We start from the raw sequence: 19,153 nt of genomic DNA, 5'->3' as shown, positions 1-19,153 counted from the left end.
CGAGTCAGTGATGCCATCCAGCCATCTCATCCTCGGTCATCCCCTTCTCCTCCTGCCCTCAATCCCGCCCAGAATCAGAGTCTTTTCCAATGAGTCAACTCTTTCCGTGAGGTGGCCAAAGTACTGGAGTTTCAGCTTTAGCATCATTCCTTCCAAAGAAATCCCAGGGCTGATCTCCTTCAGAATGGACTGGTTGGATCTCCTTGCAGTCCAAGGGATTCTCAAGAGGCTTCTCCAACCCCACAGTTCAAAAGCATCAATTCTTTGGCGCTCAGCCTTCTTCGCAGTCCAACTCTCACCTCCATACATGACCACAGGAAAAACCATAGCTTTGACCAGACGGACCTTAGTCGGCAAAGTAATGTCTCTGCTTTTGAATATGCTATCTAGGTTGGTCATAACTTTTCTTCCAAGGAGTAAGCGTCTTTAAATTTCATGGCTGCAATCACCATCTGCAGTGATTTTGGAGCCCAAAAAAATAAAGTCTGACACTGTTTCCACTGTTTCCCCATCTATTTCCCATGAAGTGATGGGACCGGATGCCACAATCTTTGTTTTCTGAATGTTGAGCTTGAAGCCAACTTTTTCACTCTCCTCTTTCACTTTCATCAAGAGGCTTCTGAGTTCCTCTTCACTTTCTGCCATAAGGGTGGTGTCATCTGCATATCTGAGGTTATTGATATTTCTCCCGGCAATCTTGATTGCAGCTTGTGTTTCTTCCAGCTCAGCGTTTCTAATGATGTACTCTGCATAGAAGTTAAATAAGCAGGGTGACAATATACAGCCTTGATGTAGTCCTTTTTCTGTTTGGAACCAGTCTGTTGTTCCATGTCCAGTTCTAACTGTTGCTTCCTGACCTGCATACAGATTTCTCAAGAGGCAGGTCAGGTGGTCTGGTATTCCCATCTCTTGAAGAATTTTCCACAGTTTATTGTGATCCACACAGTCAAAGGCTTTGGCATAGTCGATGAAGCAGAAATAGATGTTTTTCTGGAACTCTCTTGATTTTTCGATGATCCAGCGGATGTTGGCAATTTGATCTCTGGTTCCTCTGCCTTTTCTAAAACCAGCCTGAACATCAGGAAGTTCACAGTTCACATATTGTTGAAGCCTGGCTTGGAGAATTTTGAGCATTACTTTACTAGCATGTGAGATGAGTGCAATTGTGTGGTAGTTTGATCATTCTTTGGCATTGCCTTTCTTTGGGATTGGAATGAAAACTGATCTTTCCAGTCTTGTGGCCACTGCTGAGTTTTCCAAATTTGCTGGCATATTGAGTGCAGCACTTTCACAGCATCATCTTTCAGAATTTGAAATACCTCCACTGGAATTCCATCACCTCCACTAGCTTTGTTCGTAGTGATGCTTTCAAAGGCCCACTTGACTTCACATTCCAGGATGTCTGGCTCTAGATGAGTGATCACACCATTGTGATTATCTGGGTTGTGAAGATCTTTTTTGTACAGTTCTTCTGTGTATTCTTGCCACCTTTTCTTAATATCTTCTGCTTCTGTTAGGTCCATACCATTTCTGCCCTTTATCGAGCCTATCTTTGCAGGAAATGTTCCCTTGGTATCTCTAATTTTCTTGAAGAGATCTCTAGTCTTTCCCATTCTGTTGTTTCCCTCTATTTCTTTGCACTGATTGCTAAGGAAGGCTTTCTTATCTCTTCTTGCTATTCTTTGGAACTCTGCATTCACATGCTTATATCTTTCCTTTTCTCCTTTGCTTTTTGCTTCTCTTCTTTTCACAGCTATTTGTAAGGCCTCCCCTCGAATCACATAAACTGATGCTTAAGGCACAGAATTTGAGACCAAGCTAAAATGCAAAAATATCGATAAACACTTCAAAGTGAAGGACTGTGAACAAATCTGATCTAAGAAGCCACAAATAAAAATAAAGGAACAGAACAGGATGGAATGAAACAGATCTAACATGTATCAAACACCAATACTGAGACAGACATGGTTGGACACTATCCTATACACTATATTATTCCATCTTCACAACAAACCTCAAGGTAAATGTCAGCCCCATTTTTACAGATGAAACACTAAGCTTCAGGAGAGGCTCAGGCAATAAGGGCTGACCCATATTTCAAAACAGGTTAGCCCTCAAAAGCCCATACCCTTTCCACAAAGCAGTCCTGACAGAGTCTTGCTTATTTCTATTAAGACTGATGGGAGCTTTAAGACTGAACATGTCTAGTTTAACCCAAACAATTACCCTGGAAGAAAGTGAGAAAGTTGCCAAGGGCTACCCCTCAATATGTACAGATTTATTTAGGTGGTTTCAGAGAATTCTAACAAATCTTCAAAAACAATAATCACAATGCTATTTAAACTGTTCCAGAGCATTAGAAGGAATTCAGAAATTATTTTTTACAAAATCAGCAGAACATGAGAAAGACAACATCTTCCAAATGAAAGATTAGATCAGACCGTCATTTATCAATAATATTAATGCTAATAGCTTTATTTAGAGTTTTTACAAATACAATCTAGTGATACAGAGAAGAAGACTATCCTACATAAGCGCGGAGATGTATGAGTGGATATGTATTAGAAGATTTAATAAGACAACAGAGGAAAAAACCCTGTCACCACAGAGGCTGAAAACAAAGGTGACAGAATCCAACACTGACCCCTGACTGTGTTATGCTCTTAATAAAACAGGATTTTTGAAAAATATTCTATCTCTAGCCAAACAGCCATCTCAGGCCGAAAGACAGAATCATATTTTTCATTAAAGTAAAAACCAAAGGTTTCCACCATTTTTTAAAACATTTTCTGGAAGTAACTACAAATGAACTTGGACCAAAAAAAAAAAAAAAAAGGCTAAAAATAAGAAGTAGCAAAACCACTTGCAGATGTTATAACTGTCTTTTTTAAGAACCCCAAGAGAATCAGTGGAGGAAACTACTGGAAACACTAAAATAATCCAATAAGGTAAACAGTTACAAAACTGGTTCAAACACAAACACACACAAAAAACTGCTCTTCTTGTGTTATGCATAATATCTGGAGGGCCATTTGAGACAACATGGATAAAACCACAGGACATTATGCTAGGTGAAGTAAACTAGATACAGAAAAAGAAATACTACATGATCTCATTTATACTTGAAACTGAAACAAGTCAAACTTGTAGAACCAGAGAACAGAATGGTGACTGTCAGGAGCTGGTGGGTGGGGGAGCTCAGATGCTGGTCAAAGGATACAAGTTTTTAGGTGTAAGAGGAACAAATTCTGAGGACCTAGTGTATTACCTGGTGGCTACAGTTAACAACGCTAAACTGTATACTTCAAATTAGCTAAAAGAATACATCTTAAGCATTCTGCAGACACATACACAAAAGGTAACTATGTGAGGTAATGCATGTGCTAACTGACTGCAGTCATCATTTCACAATGTATATGTATACCAAATCATCATGTTGAACATCTTAAGTACAAAAAAAACTTGTCAATTATATAAAGCCAGAAAGTTTTTATAGTTTAAACAACAAAGAAAAATCCTATTTATAATATCACACACACGATTAGAATAAACCTAACAAAGCTTGTGTAGGATCTTTATGAAGAAAATTTTGTCATGAAAGAACATAACTGAACAAATTAAAAGACATACTATTATCAGCTAGTAGACTCGTTACTCCCTAAACTAACCCATAAATATAATACAGGGGAACTAGGCAAGCTAGTGCTAAAATTTATCTGCTAAATAAATAAGCCAAGAAAAATCTAAGAGGAACTGATTAGGAAAGACTAGTACTATGCTATTAACATGCATGATGTAGTTACAGCAATTAAAATAGATTGGTATTGGCACACATACAGAAGTATAAATTTTAAGAGAACAGAGACAAACATATCATAGGCCTTCACGATAAAAGGGCTTCCCAGGTGGCACTGTGGTAAAGCACCTACCTGCCAACAGAGCAGACATAAGAGGCCTGCAAATGCAGCAGATGGAAGAGATGTGGGTTCAGCCCCCGGGTCAGGAAGACCCCCTGGAGGAGGGCACAGCAACCCACTCCAGTATTCCTGCCTGGAGAATCCCACGGACAGAGGAGCATGGTGCGCTACAGTCCATAGGTCGCAAAGAGTCAGACACAACTGAAGTGACTCAACACACATGATACATGATAAGGGTGGCATGTCAAAGCATTAGGGAAAGATTATTCAATAAATGGTACTAGGGTCACAGAGTAGCTATTTGGAAAACTAACTCTTTAACAAGGAGTTCCACTCCTAGAAATGTATCATCCAGACAATCTTAAACATTACTTCCTTCAGCCTTTTCCCTACATCACCGTCTCAATGAGGTCTTTCCGTGAGCATCCTCTTTAAAATTACAGCACCTAAACCCAACTCCCAATCCCAAGAAGCCCCTTTTTTACCTTTATTGTTTATTTTTATTCGTAACACTTATCACCAACAACATGCCATTTGTTTACCATCTGTCTTCCTCACTAGAACCAAGCTCCATGAAGACAAAAGTTCTTTGAGACCCCATGGACTACACGGTCTGCCAGGCTCCTCTGTCCGTGGAATTTTCCAAGAAAGAATATTGGAGTGGGTTGCCATTTCCTACTCCAAGGGTTCTTCCTGGCCCAGGGATTGATGGGACCTAAAGTGTGATGTACCAGGGAGATTTCTGGAAAAGGTTTCCCTCACTTTAAAAAAAAAAAAGTATGGGAGAAAATGCTTCTTTCTTTCCCAGGCTCTGTCATGCCTACACATGATGCCTGGCGCCGCATCAGCCATTTTGTAACTTCGGGGGATGTCAACACACGGAAGATGAAGAAATGAAAGCAAGTTCTGAACTTCAGTGGGTGCTTTCATCACTGAATTAACCAACCCTGGAATCACTCTTCTAAGATAAACTCTTATTTTTCAGTTGCTTCTTCTGTTTCTTGAAACAGATAACATCCCGATACCTACTTACACATGTGTGGAAGACTTGCCTAAGAATATTCATTTCACTTGTCTTTACAAAGCAAACTGCCAGTATCCATAAGTACGTCAACAGAGGCCTCATCAAGTAAAAGTTACCAATGCCCAGCGGTGTACTGGTAAATGTTTACCAATGAGCTAGAAGAAGGGAGAGTCTATTTGTAGAGTTTGCCCGTTTCCATGGTGTAAGTACTCCCCTCGAGGTCAACTTCAATAATGGCCAAGTTTAACAACCAGCTCACTAAATTCCTGCCAATACAACAATCAGCTCTCCTGAGCCTATAAAACCAGCTCCAGCACACCAATGCTTACATGCAGACAAGGACATAGACACTTACGAATAATTTCCTAGATATACTTAAGCGAAAAAGGGCAACAAAAGTATTTATAATGGGCTTGGATTATAGAATCAATTTTTTTCATGTCCAAGCATAGTTGCATAGACTATCTTTAGAAAAATAGTCAAGAAACGTGAACAAGATTGTGGAACTGGAGTGGATGAGAAAATTCATTATATACTCTCTAGGAAGCTGCTTAACACTTTTTTTTTTTAACCATGAATTACCTTTTTACAAAAATCACAATTTAAAAAAATTAAACTTTACTAAATTTTCAATATAAATTTTTGCAATATAAGTCTCCTTTTCTTGATTACATACTTTCCCCCTTTTTGATGCTTGAAACAATTCTAGTGAGATTTAACCCCCAACCAGAACTGGGTCAGTACACCAAACAAACTGAAATTAAAAAGATATATCTTGCATTTTTCCCCTAAATTGATCTAAGCAATAAAATTGCTGTTGTTCAACTTTAAGACCAATCAAAAAAACTATACCAGTAATTACTTCATCTACAATTGCTTTTGTTAAAATAAATTGATTCAGAATGCAAAGTACACTCAGATATTCTTAAACCAGTCCTGTATTCATGAACTCACACAGCAAGATCACTTTGTACCTCATAAGTCTTCACATGGGGTCACATGGAAATCATCAGGATCTAACTCAGAGAAAGGAAGCAATAACGGAGTACCACAAGCAGTCTACAAAACTTATAGGTCACTAAAGGTCACCCACAGCAACAAGGCTCTGCATCTCAGGTTTGCTCTATGTCACACACCAGACCACTTGAATTGAACAGGCAATTTGGCACATCCACAAGCAAGGAGTCTGTTTTCAGACCTTTACTAGAGTCTGCCCTCTTGTCCAGTTTAATGTCCTCTCAATTTTTAGTGTCAGAAACACAAGGAAATAGATTTCATGTTTAGACTGACGTTTCTTCCCCTGCTCATGTCCACCTCCTGCTATGCCAGGAAATAGCATTAAAGTTCCATCATGTGCTTGCCCAACAGGACACAAGAAACCCAGACCTGCCAGCTGATGACTAGTGATGGCAATGCAGTGAGAGGGAGCCGTGGTATAATTACCGAGGGAACAGCACTGAAACAGGTCAGGCCACTGAACTATCAAGGGTGACATTTCCCTACCCCACAAACTTATGCGGTTCAAGCAGTTTTTTCTTTACCGTGACAAAATGGCTCAACAAAGGAATGTAAAAATGGAGATGCTAGATGTAGGGGCGGGAGGGGACGACATCTATTCTATCTATCCTCTTTCTACCTTCCTATGTCTAAAGAATTCTCCATTTTCCCCACCATCAACAACAAATCCACAAACATTTGGTAAACGTTAAAGACAAGCACTGAATTAGAAGGAACTAAGACCTGATGGGGGAAAAAAATAAGAACAAGAAGAAACAAAGGGGCAAGTGAGTGGCAACACAAATCCATGGTTATAAGCAAACTTGAGCATTATTCCTTAGGATGAAGATTTTTACAGGTATTTGATAACTATGATGCTAGCAAAATATTACTGGACTTCTCAAGAATGCCAACAAGTTCTTAAAGATTTATTTGAACCCAAAGTTGAACAAGGCAGTAAAAGAGGAAAAGATTTTCAAATATTAACATGTGTTACTTATATAATAAATAAAATTTACATTATTGTACAATAACTTACAAAAATGCAAATGAGGCTTAAAGTCAAAACTTTCAACATGATCTAAAATGCAAATCAAATAAGTTAAAGCCAAGTGTGAATTAATGTGACTATGGCCAAAAGTCATAATAAATATGAGGCAGTATAAAATCCAACCATTTCTTCTGAGATATTCTTCATTCAGTATTGTTAAAGAGTAAGACCATGTGACTGAAAAACCAAACGTCAAAGAAATGATACGCGTTGGGACACAAATGGTCTTCTAAAGGGAAAATGGATAACAATAGCATTTATCATTTTAGGGACAAGAGATGTAAAATACAAGATAGCTATGACATTTAACAAGTATATTCAGATAGATTAAAAGGCATCATTTACTGCTTGACTCAGCTCAAAAAGCTAATAAGTTAGTGGTGAAAGCTCCATTTAACAGCATTTCAGGCTTTTAATCTTGAGCAGGCAAATCCAGCTCAGTATTAATTATTATCACTGCAAAGAGAGTACAAAGAGCACTATAAAATCCACATTAAGACAAAAGTTAACTGAGGCGATATTTTACATGGGTTAACTGTACTTTGTTAAATATCAGGGTATTCTAAGAAATACCAGATCATGTCTAATTGTGCACAGCACAGAATCACAAACACCAGTGCTGGATAATAGGCCTACTAAGTGGGTGTCCACACTTACCGTTCTCCACATAGGGATGAAAGGGTAAGACCAGAGCAAGGATGACCCTGCCTCTGGTTGGCTCCAAGACACTTCTGATATCTTTTAACAAAGTCAGAGGCTGATCACAGCGGTCCAGCAAATTTAAGCAGCTGATGACATCATACTGGAACCCTGTCTTCTGCCATTCATTTATACCAAGCACTCTGGAAAAATTAGAAAGATACAAAAACCCTTAAAGACATCTTTAAGAACATTTAGATGCCAATAAAGACTTTGTCTTCCAAATCAAAGTAAGTTCAAAATCTTCATTTACAATTTATATTTGCAGTAATAAAATGGCCATGCAAAAATAAACAACCATATTTCTTTAAATTCAACATTTTACCTATTTCCAAAACATACAAAGTTTCCTTTGTAAGAATTAGTATGTTGAATAAGTACAAAGATATAGATGATAAAAATGGTTATGAAACTAGAGCATCAAATTCTTGAACATCAATTAACGAACAAAGAATTCTACTTTTACTTTCACTGGGATGTAATTGTAGATTCCTAGGGTGCCTCCTATTTTAAGAATGGCAGAAGGCAATGGCAGCCCACTCCAGTACTCTTGCCTGGGAAATCCCATGGATTGAGGAGCCTGATAGGATGGGCTGCAGTCCATGGGGTCGCTAAGAGTTGGACACGATTGAGCGATTTCACTTCACTTTCACTTTTCACTGTCATGCATTGGAGAAGGAAATGGCAACCCACTCCACTGTTCTTGCCTGGAGAATCCCAGGGATTGGGGAGCCTGGTGGGCTGCCGTCTATGGGGTCGCACAGAGTCAGACACGACTGACGCAACTTAGCAGCAGCAGCAGCAGGGTGATATAAGATATTTTCCATTTACAACCTATGATCTTTTGCGCACATCTATGTTCTAGGAGAGAGATACTATTTCATACTCTAGAATCTTCATATCTAAATAACTATAGAAAAAATAAAGCACAGGACATCCTACTACAACAGTAAGCGAGACCACGGTTAACACACCTCTCTCAGTGCTCAGTACCTCATCACACATAGTCACTCTCTCTCCTGCTCCTTCCCTCTCTCCCCTCCCTGCCTCTGCACCCTAAGAACACTTTCTAGTCCTTTACAGTGTTTTACTCACAGAGGGTAGGAATCCTTATATCAAGAGTCTGTTTGTCACAGTGTTAAGGCAATTCTATTAATTACTCACTCCTGCTTGGTTATATCAATCAGAATGTAGTAGGTGAGGCTTGGTTATATCAATCAGAATGTGGTAGGTGAGGCATGTTAAGACAGAGACAGGAGCAAAAGGAAACAAGAAAAAAGACCTTTTAAACAAGTCTTTGATCACACTGAGCAGATATCTTACGACATTTCAGAACATTTTTGCACAGCAGAATAAAAAGAAATACAAACTACTCAGATACATCTTCTTTTCAATCTATATTTTTAAAAAAACTAAAAGCCTCCTCCAAAACAACACTCTGACAAACTTCAAGGAGCTAGTCAGATTTCTGTCACTTGAAATAAGCGGGGCATTACAGCTCCAAAATCACTTTTAAAGGCTATTTGTATATTAATACCTTAGCCAAACAGCCAGTTAAATTCATAAACTTGCAGAAGACAAACTATGTATCTGATTCAAAAAAACAAACAAATAAACTTAGACCTGATTACAACAAAGCAGAAGCCAAACATCACTGGCATGTTTTAATCCAGAATAATCTCACCAAATCCATCTCAGAATCACTTGAAGATAGGTAGGTAGTTTCCATGTTGGTTAATTTGAAAGATAGACACACATGCTTATAATAGAAAATCAAAATCCTGATAGCCTTAAAACCAGGACAGTTAAAACTATACTTATAGAAGTCCAACTTCATCTTTACTTCTGTTTTGTGATTTCTACTTGTTATCTCAGTTCCACCGATAAAGACTAATTTACCAGCCCCACTCAAATTGCATATTAGCCCAGGAGTCCTAACAAGATGTTTGAATTTTCCTCTCTTATAAGAGGAAATTAGAAAAATGAAAGAAGTGGCTTGTCCAAGCTCTTGTAAATCACAAGCAGAGTAGAAATTACAACTTGGAAACTCTCCTAATAGATTATTCAAGACAATGAACCTGCTCTCTCCATATAGGTGAGAAAGAACCTAACAATCAATCTTTATATAAATGCTTCCAGGGTGGTGGGTTGAGAATGAATGGCTATCCATTCAGTTTCCAGTATCTTTCTGTTTAAAAAAAGAAGAGTCTGAACATAAGGAATAGAATTAACTACAATATTTTCCTTTCTTTTTAAGAAAGATCCTTAACCTATAGATAATGCATTAAAGTCAAGCATCTTTTAAAATTTACATTAAAGATCTTTGTTCTCTGGTGTCAAAAACATACATACAACTCCTGTCGAACTACCCGTGCAGATGTAATTCCAAGCCCATTGCCACTACCACTCTGCACCCTGCCATACGCTGGTATCCTCCACCATCTACGAAACACCATTCAGATCACATAAACTAACATTCACATTAACTTTCAGTAAAAGCAGTCTGAGGAACTAACCATGCTGCCAAAATTATTTTCCTGCCGAAGAACAGGTTTAATTTACTGTCATCTGAATTGTGGAATTCTTTGTTAGTGTACATAATCAAAACATTATTAGGTTGGTTCAAAAGTAACTGCAGGTGTTCACTGTTTAACTCTGCGATTTGATACTGGAATACACTCTTAAATAAATGTGGTTATGTTATACATCATTTTAATGTGGCCTTCTTGCTTTTTTTCTTTTTGCTAATGACTTATTACTTGCTGTTTATATATATTTTAGATTGTAGAAATGGTGTTAGACAGAAAGCAAATTCGAGTGATTTTTTTTATTCATCATAAAGCAGCAGAGACAATTTGCAACATCGACAATGCATCTGGCCCAGCAACTGCTAATGAACATACAGTGCAGTGCTGGTTAAAGAAGTTTTGCAAAGGAGACGAGAGCCTTGAAGATGAGGAGTGCAGTGGCCGCAAATGGAAGTTGACAACAACCAATTGAGAGGATCACTGAAGCTGATCCTCTTACATCTACACAAGAAGTTGCCAAAGAACTCGACATCGACTATGCTAGTCATTCACCATTTGAAGCAAATTGGAAAAGTGAAAAAGCTCGATAACTGGATGCCTCATGAGCTGAACGAAAACTAAAAAATCGTCGTCTTTGAAGTGTCTTCTCTTATTGTACACAAGAACAATGAACCATTTCTCGATCAGACTGTGATGTTCGACAAAAAGTGGATTTTACATGACAACCAGCTATGACCAGATCAGTGGCTGGACTAAGAAGCTCCAAAGCACTTCCCAAAGCCAAACTTGCACCAAAACACAGGTCAGGGTCACTGGTGGTCTGCTGCCAGTCTGATCCACTATAGTTTTCTGAATCCCAGCAAAACCATTACATCTGAGAAGTATGCTCACCAAATCAATGAGATGCACAATCAATCAATGCCTGCAGCTGGCACTGGTCAACAGAATGGGCCTAATTCTTCTCCACACCAGTGCCCAACGGTATGTCACACAACCAACACGTGAAAAGTTGAAAGAATTGGGCTACAAAGTTGCGCCTCATCTGCCATATTCACCTGACCTCTTGCCAACCAACAACCACTTCTTTCAGCATCTCCACAACTTTTTGCAGGGAAAACCCTTCCACAACCAGCACGAGGCAGAAAATGCTTTTCAAGAGTTCATCAAATCCTAAAACACAGATATCTATGCTATAGGAATCAACTTATTTTTTCATTGGCAAAAATGTGTTGATTGCAACAGTCCCTTTTTGATTACTAAAGATGTGTTTGAGCTCAGTTATAATGATTTAAAATCCACGGTCCAAAACCACAATTACTTTTATACCAAACTGATAACTGTAGAGGACCTCCCTGGTGATGCAGTGTATAAGAATCCACCTGTCAATGCAGGGACACAGGTTCTATCTCTGCTCCCGGAAGATTCCACATACTGTAGGGCAACTAAGCCCGAGCACAACTCCTGGAGCCCATGGGGTGCGCACTCTAGGGCCCACAAGCCGCCACTACTGAGTCTGTGTACCCTAACTACCGAAGCCTGCTCAGCTAGAGCCTGTGCTCCAGAACAAAAGCTGCCACCACAATGAGGAGCCCATGCACCGCAACAAAGAGGAGCCCCTGCTCGCTGCGACCAAAGAAAGTCCGCGCGAAGCAATAAAGACCCAGCAAAGACAAAAATAAATTTTAAAAACTTAAACTTAAAAAAAAGTAATTGTATAATCCATTCCTAAACATCTATGGCTCTTACAAAACAGCATTTCTAACCCAAGAAGAAAGGTATCTGTTCACAGGGTTATTATTTTCAAGAAAGTGAGTAAGTTTGCCTTCCAGGAGGATTTAAAGTACACCTTCCTTGGAGAAGTAACAAAGCAATCAGTATTGTGATAAATCCTAAACAAAAAACCAAAACACCAACAATGTAAAGAAAAGTTTTATTTTTGTTTTAAAAATCAAAACCACATCCTTAAACTTTACAATCAGGTTTTCTGGCATAAACAATAGTCAATGAAGAGGGGAAATCTGGCCATTTTCTGTTTTATTGATTTATTTCAAAAATGAAATCCAGAACCTCTATTAAAAAGCCAGGGTTTTGTGCACCCATATACTGAAGAGAAACAAAAAATAGCTACCTCCCAAAAAGACAGAAAGAAAGAAAAAAAACATGGAAGTAAGCTAAAAGTCTGCCTGGTCATCATGGATTAGGCAAACCCTACCACTTGTCCATTAAAACCTCAAACTGCACCAAAAGTTGCCACTTTTGTGAATATGCTTTTATTTCATAGTAACAACATCATGGAGGGAGTGTCAACCAGTATGAATACCCTATCTAGGTCAAACTGCAAAAAGATTTTGTTATGTGTATTAGGGGGGCAAGGTCAGCTTTTGTTGTTGTTTCATTTTGTTTCTGGCTCTCCATGCAGCTTGTGGTATCTTAGATCCCTGACCAGGGGTTGAACCTGGATCACAGCAGTGAAAAAACATGTTGAGTCCTAACCACTGGACCACCAGGGAATTCTCCCAAATTAAGTATTTTTTACATGGTGTACAAGTTTATCAGGTAACATAACATGTAAACTCTACATGTACTGAATCACTAATGTGAACATCTGAAGTCTCATTTAAAATTCCATTTGGCCACTTAGTCTCTAGAAGGGTTTAAATGGCAGGCAAGCAAGCAAAGACATGGCTTAGGGTAGGTGGGAGAAAAATCACTTGAAGACATATTTCTAACATCTTCCTCCCCATATTCACTTCAAAACATGGAAGAGAGTCAAATTAGGAATTGGGCATGATTTAAGTCACTGTTATAACAAAGGTCAAAGCCTTGACATGGTAAATTAATTTCTAATTGAAGGAATATATTTCAAGTACCACCACACAGACCCACAAGGATCTAATCTGAGCAGACTACTGGATCTTACAAATCAACCTCACACAGATAAGTCTGCTACAATGTCCCTAAGAGCCACTTAAACACTGACACTGACAAAGACTTGAATGCTCAAGCTCTTAGGAAGGTCAATTTCCTTTACCTTTCACTCAACTGAGTTCTCAGGCTTCGTTGTGCTTGATTACACCAGAGACTACACCCTCTTCCTCCTTCCATTTGGTAAGGAACCCGCCTGCCAGTGCAGGAGACATGATATAATCCCTGGGCCAAGAAGATTCCCTCAAGGAGGAAATGGCAAACGACGCCAACATTTTTGCCAGGAGCATTCCCATGGACAGAGGAGCCTGACATCCATACGGTTGCAAAGAGCTGGACACCACTGAAGTGACTTAGCATGCAAAACCCCACTTACAGTAACCCTTCCCCCTCCTTCCTACTTGGTATTCTCTTCCTCAGGCTAAAAAAAATCTGTTTTTTCCAAAGTTTAAAACTAATCCTGCTCCAAGAACTATGCTAATATGTTCTGTCTCTAAGGTTAGTCTGTTCCTAAATTAATCTCTTACTTACAAACTTAGATGGGTAGGAAAGTGAGGGAGTATGTAACTGAACTTTCTAAGTCTAAGGCCGGCTTCCAAAATATCAAAGGAGGCAGGTTATATACCTCTACCTCTCACATTCTATACTCAGCACCTTCTTCCATTCAACAGAATCCATACTGAATAAAGAATAACCTTCTTCCTAAGTCTCTCAAGCAGCAGATGATCTGAAAAACAAGATTTCTCACTTCATGTCCGTTTGGAAGAATATTATAAAAAAAAAAAAAAAAAGATCAGAAAACAACAAGTATGGCAAAGATGTAGAGAAACTGGAACCCCTGTACACTGCAAGTGGGATATAAAATGGTGCAGTTGCTGTGGAAAGGTATGGCAATTCATCAAAAAATTAAACACCAACTTACCATATGATCAAGCAACTCCACTTCTGCATAGGTACCCCAAAGAAGGGAAAGCAGTGACTAAAATAGCTATCTGTATACAGCCATGTTCATAGCAGCATTATTCATAATAGCTAAAGGTAGAAGCAACCCAAGTGTCTATTGACAAATAGCTGAAAGGTAGAAGTAACCCAAGTGTCTATTGACAAATGAATGGATAAACAAAATCTGGTATATACATACAATGGAATATTATTCGGGCTTAAAAACAAAGTAGATTTTGACACATGCTACCACATGGATGAACTTTAAAACATTATGGTCATTGAAATAAGCCAGTCACAAAAGGACAAATATTGTACAATTCTTCAAGGTTTCTAGAGTAGTCACATTCATAGAAACAGGAAGTAGAACGGTGTCTTCTAGGGGCCAGGGGGACAAAAAATTGGGGAATCTGTTTAACAAGTATAAAATTTTAGTTGAGAAAGATAAAAAGGTTCTACAGATGAATGGTGATAGTGGTTATACTGCAATGTAAATATACTTAATACTATTGTACACTTGAAAATTGCTAAAGTGGTAAATTTCTTGTTACATATTTTTACCACAAATTTTTTGAAGTTTTTTTAATTAAAAAAATAAATAAAAAACAAGATTTGAGAATGTCAGGTTCAAATTAGGGAACAAGTCCCTACATTTGATCTCTCTTTTCCAAATTGTCTCTCACCTGCCTTTTTCCTCCCTGTGTGTTATGTGTTAGTCACTTAGTCATGTCCAGCTCTTTGCAACCCCATGGACGGCAGCCCGCCAGGCCCTGCTGTCCATGGAACTCTCCAGGCAAGAATACTGGAGGGAGTAGCTGTTCCCTTCTCCAGGAGATCTTCCCAACCCAGGCACTGAACCTGGGTCTCCTGCATTGCAGGCAGAGTCTTTACCATCTGAGCCACCAGGGAAGCCCTTTACTTCCCTACAGTGCCAAAATCTGAAGTTCAGAAAAACACTGCCACAGAAAGATGATTTTTCTCTCAGTTTCCACTTAATTGTAAGTTGACCCTTGAACAATGTGGTTTTGAACTGCCTGGATCCACTTACACATGACCCATATTTTTCAAAGGTAAATACCACAATACTACATGGTCTGGTGCTGGCTGAATCCATGGATGTGCAGGAACTACAGATACAGAGGGCTGACTATAATATGTGAATTAACCCCTACACTGTTCAAGGGTCAGCTGTAACATGGAAAGATTTTTTAAAAATTCCTCATGGAAAATTATTTCTGATTTGTATCATTTAAATAAAATAATATTAAGAAGAAACACATCTAAAACCAAGAAGTACACTCTAAACCATGTCTAAAACTATACCTGTATTTTTTCTTCTGCAGCTGCCATATCATAGTTTCAGACAGCTCAGTGGCATAAATTTCCTCAAAATGAGGGCTCATGATTTTTGTGACTTCTCCATCTCCAGCACCTAAATCAAGAAGTCTATGGGTTTTCCAGTCTGGATTAATTTTAAGCAGTCTCTGAAACTGATCTGGTGAAAACACAAACATTGAGCCTCTTCCTAGCAACCTGGAAAAGAGAAAAAGGACAAAAATGGATGACTGTGTACGAAATAAGCCCTCCCACCCAACATCCACACAAAACAGTGACATGGCACCAACAGCCTTCTGAATTTACAAAATGCTCATTTTATAAGATTATATGATTAAAACAGACATCGTCTATATGATTCGTGGTTAAAAAGCAAAGTTAACAAAATAAGAAAACACCTCCAAATATCATCGTCTGTCTCTGAGGCTGCAAACAGTACACCCAAAAGAGTGGGGACAGGGAGAGGAATAAAAGGTGCGAAGGCAAGAAGAAAAATGTAAGAAAACAGAATAAAGGGAAATAAAAGATGACTGTGAAAAACTGAAGTCAAAATAGGAAGGAGTAATAGAAAACATGTATATCAGTTTAAAAAAATGTCAGGCCAACAGAACCAGACTACAACACTAGCCAATAACACTGAGCAGAAAAAGCAAATGGCAGGAGGGGAAAGCCATTTACAATATGAAACTGAACAATGAGTAGAAAAAATAGGTCTAGATAATAGATTTTTAAGAGACACTAGAGAAAAGAGGAAGAGTGGTCCTTGTGATATCAGTTAATTTGTATTTAAAAGTAGATTCATACTTGGGTCAGTTTGTATGTCAATTGGCTAGGTCTTATTATTTCTAAAAATCCTAAAAAACCTCTAAAACTTAGTAATGTATTTGAAAATAGAGGAGTTAAAATAGAGATCAAAGAGTGCTCTAAGAAAAGCAGGTACAGATCACACCAAGTCTCAAGGAAGCATTGTCTCAGGAAATAAAATGTGTCCCTACTTAGAACTTGTTTTCTAGCTCTGAAATCCTAGTCTGTCTAGAGCAGGGATTCCAAACTCCCCGTCAGCAGCAGGAGCATTTCTTTAAATGAAGCAGATGTTACTCAGACAATGTAAAATTTAACAGGAGAGGGGAGGGTGCCAGCACTGCCAGCCCGTTTCTACCCTTTCTCTGCAGCCTGAAGCAGCTCCTAAGGCGCCTCCTCTTCAGACCCAGGACAAGTCTGAAAACCACTGGTCTAGGAAATGACAGGGAAATCTGTACTGTTCTGCTGCTTTCTGGAAACAATTAGAAGGTACAATAAGCTTGTTATGCAGTGACTGGAAGGACATGTGCAACTGGGTGTTCCTGGTAAGACTGGTTTCAGAAAAAAATTAAAATTATGGAGCGAGTTCTTCCTCTCCTTTCCCTTAGGAGAGGTCAACCAAACCGAACAATGTGTTTGCGGTAAATCTCCTGTCCCACAGAAATGTTAAAAAAAAATGGGAGAGGGAAACCCTCAGAGATATTCACCAATACAACCACTTCCCAGAGAAAACTTCATCTCCTAAACTTTGTCTTTAGCTCTCAATTGTTCCTATCTTTTAATGAGAAAACAGGATGAAAAAGAAATCTGAGAAAAGGAACTGAACTTTATGAAATAGCTACATAAAACTTCACAGAGGAACCACAATCAGAACAACCAACAAGAGGTAAGAGAGGTTATAAGCTTGGAGGAGCTTGGGGGATGCATGTTTCAAATGTTGGTGCCCACCTGCCATAGAACCAAAAGTAAATTGCAAAATCATTACATGGCTTAAGCTTTCCTAATTATAAAATAACACGCTTCCCTAGCCATATCTTTTGGAATCTAAAGACCCATGATATGATAATCATAAAATTCTAGAGCTAGAGGCCACCTGAGGTCACAGTTCATGTCGAAAGGGCACCAGAGAAAGCAGCATTGTGCTATATCCAGAGATCATGAGCAACAGAGGCTACACCAAAAGATTTAAACAAAATCTCACAACAAATTTGAAATTCATCGAGCCCAAATGACCTTTGCCCTCTAGGGAGCACTAGGTGGGAAGAGTTTTGGGTGGTCACAATGACTTGAGGGTGCTACTGTCATTTAGTGGGCAAGGTCAGAAAAGTCAGACTTCCTGAAACGTGCGGGGCAGTTCCAGACACTGAAGAATTATCCCACTTAAAATACCAAGACAATAACTTTGCTCAATACAAGGTTTCCGGCAAACACATACCACGGAAAGGTATGGCTCTCTAATTTGTCCTTAAGTCCCAAAGTTAGTGATGTCCACGTATGCACCTGTGTGTGTGCATGTGTGTATGTGATAACCATTCTAGGTTCTCTAGCCTAGGTTCTCTCTAGATTTGGAATCTACAGAGGAAGTATGCCTCCCTCCTGACTCCCACCCCACCCCAGTCCACATGCTCAGTTACGTCTGACTCTTGTGATCCCATGGATTGTAGCCAACCAGGCTCCTTTGTCCATGGGTTTCCCAGGCAGGAATACTGGAGTGGGTTGCCATTTCCTACCTCAGGGGATCTTCCTGACCCAGGCATCAAACACCATGTCTCCTGCACTGCAGGTGGATTCTTTACCACCAAGCCATCAGGGAAGCCCACAGAGGAGGTATATCTCCTTGCAAATATCTCTATAAAAGAACACAGCTATCTCCTTTCTTGGTTTTCCCCTTTCCCACATAAAGGAAGTCCAATGTGTATCTTACTTTTTAATTCAAGAAGGTTACCACACTAATTATTTCTGTAAGAGACAGCCACTCATTGTAATAAGCTACCACCACCATGGAGAGAAAGCACCAATGGGCTCAAAATTAAGCTTTCAGCTGAGAACAGGGTGCGGGGCAAGAGATGTTTCTGTTTTATTGTGGGAGGGGGCACTGAGGGTGGATGGAAGGGGTGAGGATGGGGGTTATTTAAAAAAGAAAAGCAGAAGTGCTATAGATAAGGGGAGCCAAAGGGGACTTAGTATTAGCCCTCTGACCAAAATGTGAACTCCCAGAGCAGAGAATTTTAACCAGGGGCCAAAAGGGCAGAGGTAGGAGGAAGGGTTAGAGCTTGAAATCTCCCCAAATTATAAGCAAAATGTTGAATGTAAGGACTATTTGAACAGAGAATTTCTACCTTACATCACTTTCAAAGAGGTACAGAACCCTCAAAAGGCTAAAAATCACTGCTGTGGTGGCCAGTCCTCTCCCCCAACAAAAAAGGCACAGAACAGAAATTCAATGCAGTGAATTTCAGAAACAAAATGGCAGACAAGTTGTATAAACTCAACTACCAACACAAAGATAACAACTGATTGCTGAAGCCAATTTAAGGCAACTTCATATAAACAAGGAAGAAAGTCAAGTAAGAAATCCTGAGAAATGGCTCGTGGTGCCTGAAAACATATTTAAGGACAGAGGACAGACTGGGATCCAGACAAGACATTCAGTAGAAGCTGGCTCCAAACCTGAAGAGAAGAAAGAGTGGACCCAGCCAGTGGCTGTAAGTGGTCCAACAGGCTTCTCACGCACTGAGCCCTGCCACTTCTCTCTTTGGAGTTCTGGATTCTTAGGCTTGGGGGTTTGAAAAGTTGGCTGAGAAAGGATAAAAATACTCCTACAGTGTTTTCCATAGATTTAGGTGAGAGAACCACTCGAGGGACAGAGAATTTCCTAAGTTTACAAAATCCTGCTGAGTCCAGACATTACATAAGAACAGAGGAGAATCCGTCA

General features: G+C 39.2%; 1 protein-coding gene across 4 annotated transcripts in view; it reads right to left on the bottom strand.

The window, feature by feature from the left end:
• Positions 1–19,153, bottom strand: part of METTL9 (methyltransferase 9, His-X-His N1(pi)-histidine) — a 50,735-nt gene that overhangs the window by 16,423 nt on the left and 15,159 nt on the right. For all 4 annotated transcript variants that reach the window (XM_069570341.1, XM_069570342.1, XM_069570339.1 and 1 more), the window contains exons 3-4: positions 15,406–15,615; positions 7,646–7,830 (exon numbers count right to left, since the gene is read on the bottom strand). In XM_069570341.1, the coding sequence (XP_069426442.1) occupies positions 7,646–7,830; positions 15,406–15,615 (395 nt within the window). The remainder of the gene's footprint in view (positions 1–7,645; positions 7,831–15,405; positions 15,616–19,153) is intronic.

This window comes from Ovis canadensis, chromosome 24, assembly GCF_042477335.2.
Source record: "Ovis canadensis isolate MfBH-ARS-UI-01 breed Bighorn chromosome 24, ARS-UI_OviCan_v2, whole genome shotgun sequence".
NCBI lineage: Eukaryota > Metazoa > Chordata > Mammalia > Artiodactyla > Bovidae > Ovis > Ovis canadensis.
The sequence above is the reverse complement of the archived record's forward strand: the minus strand, read 5'-3'. Positions and strand labels throughout refer to the sequence as shown.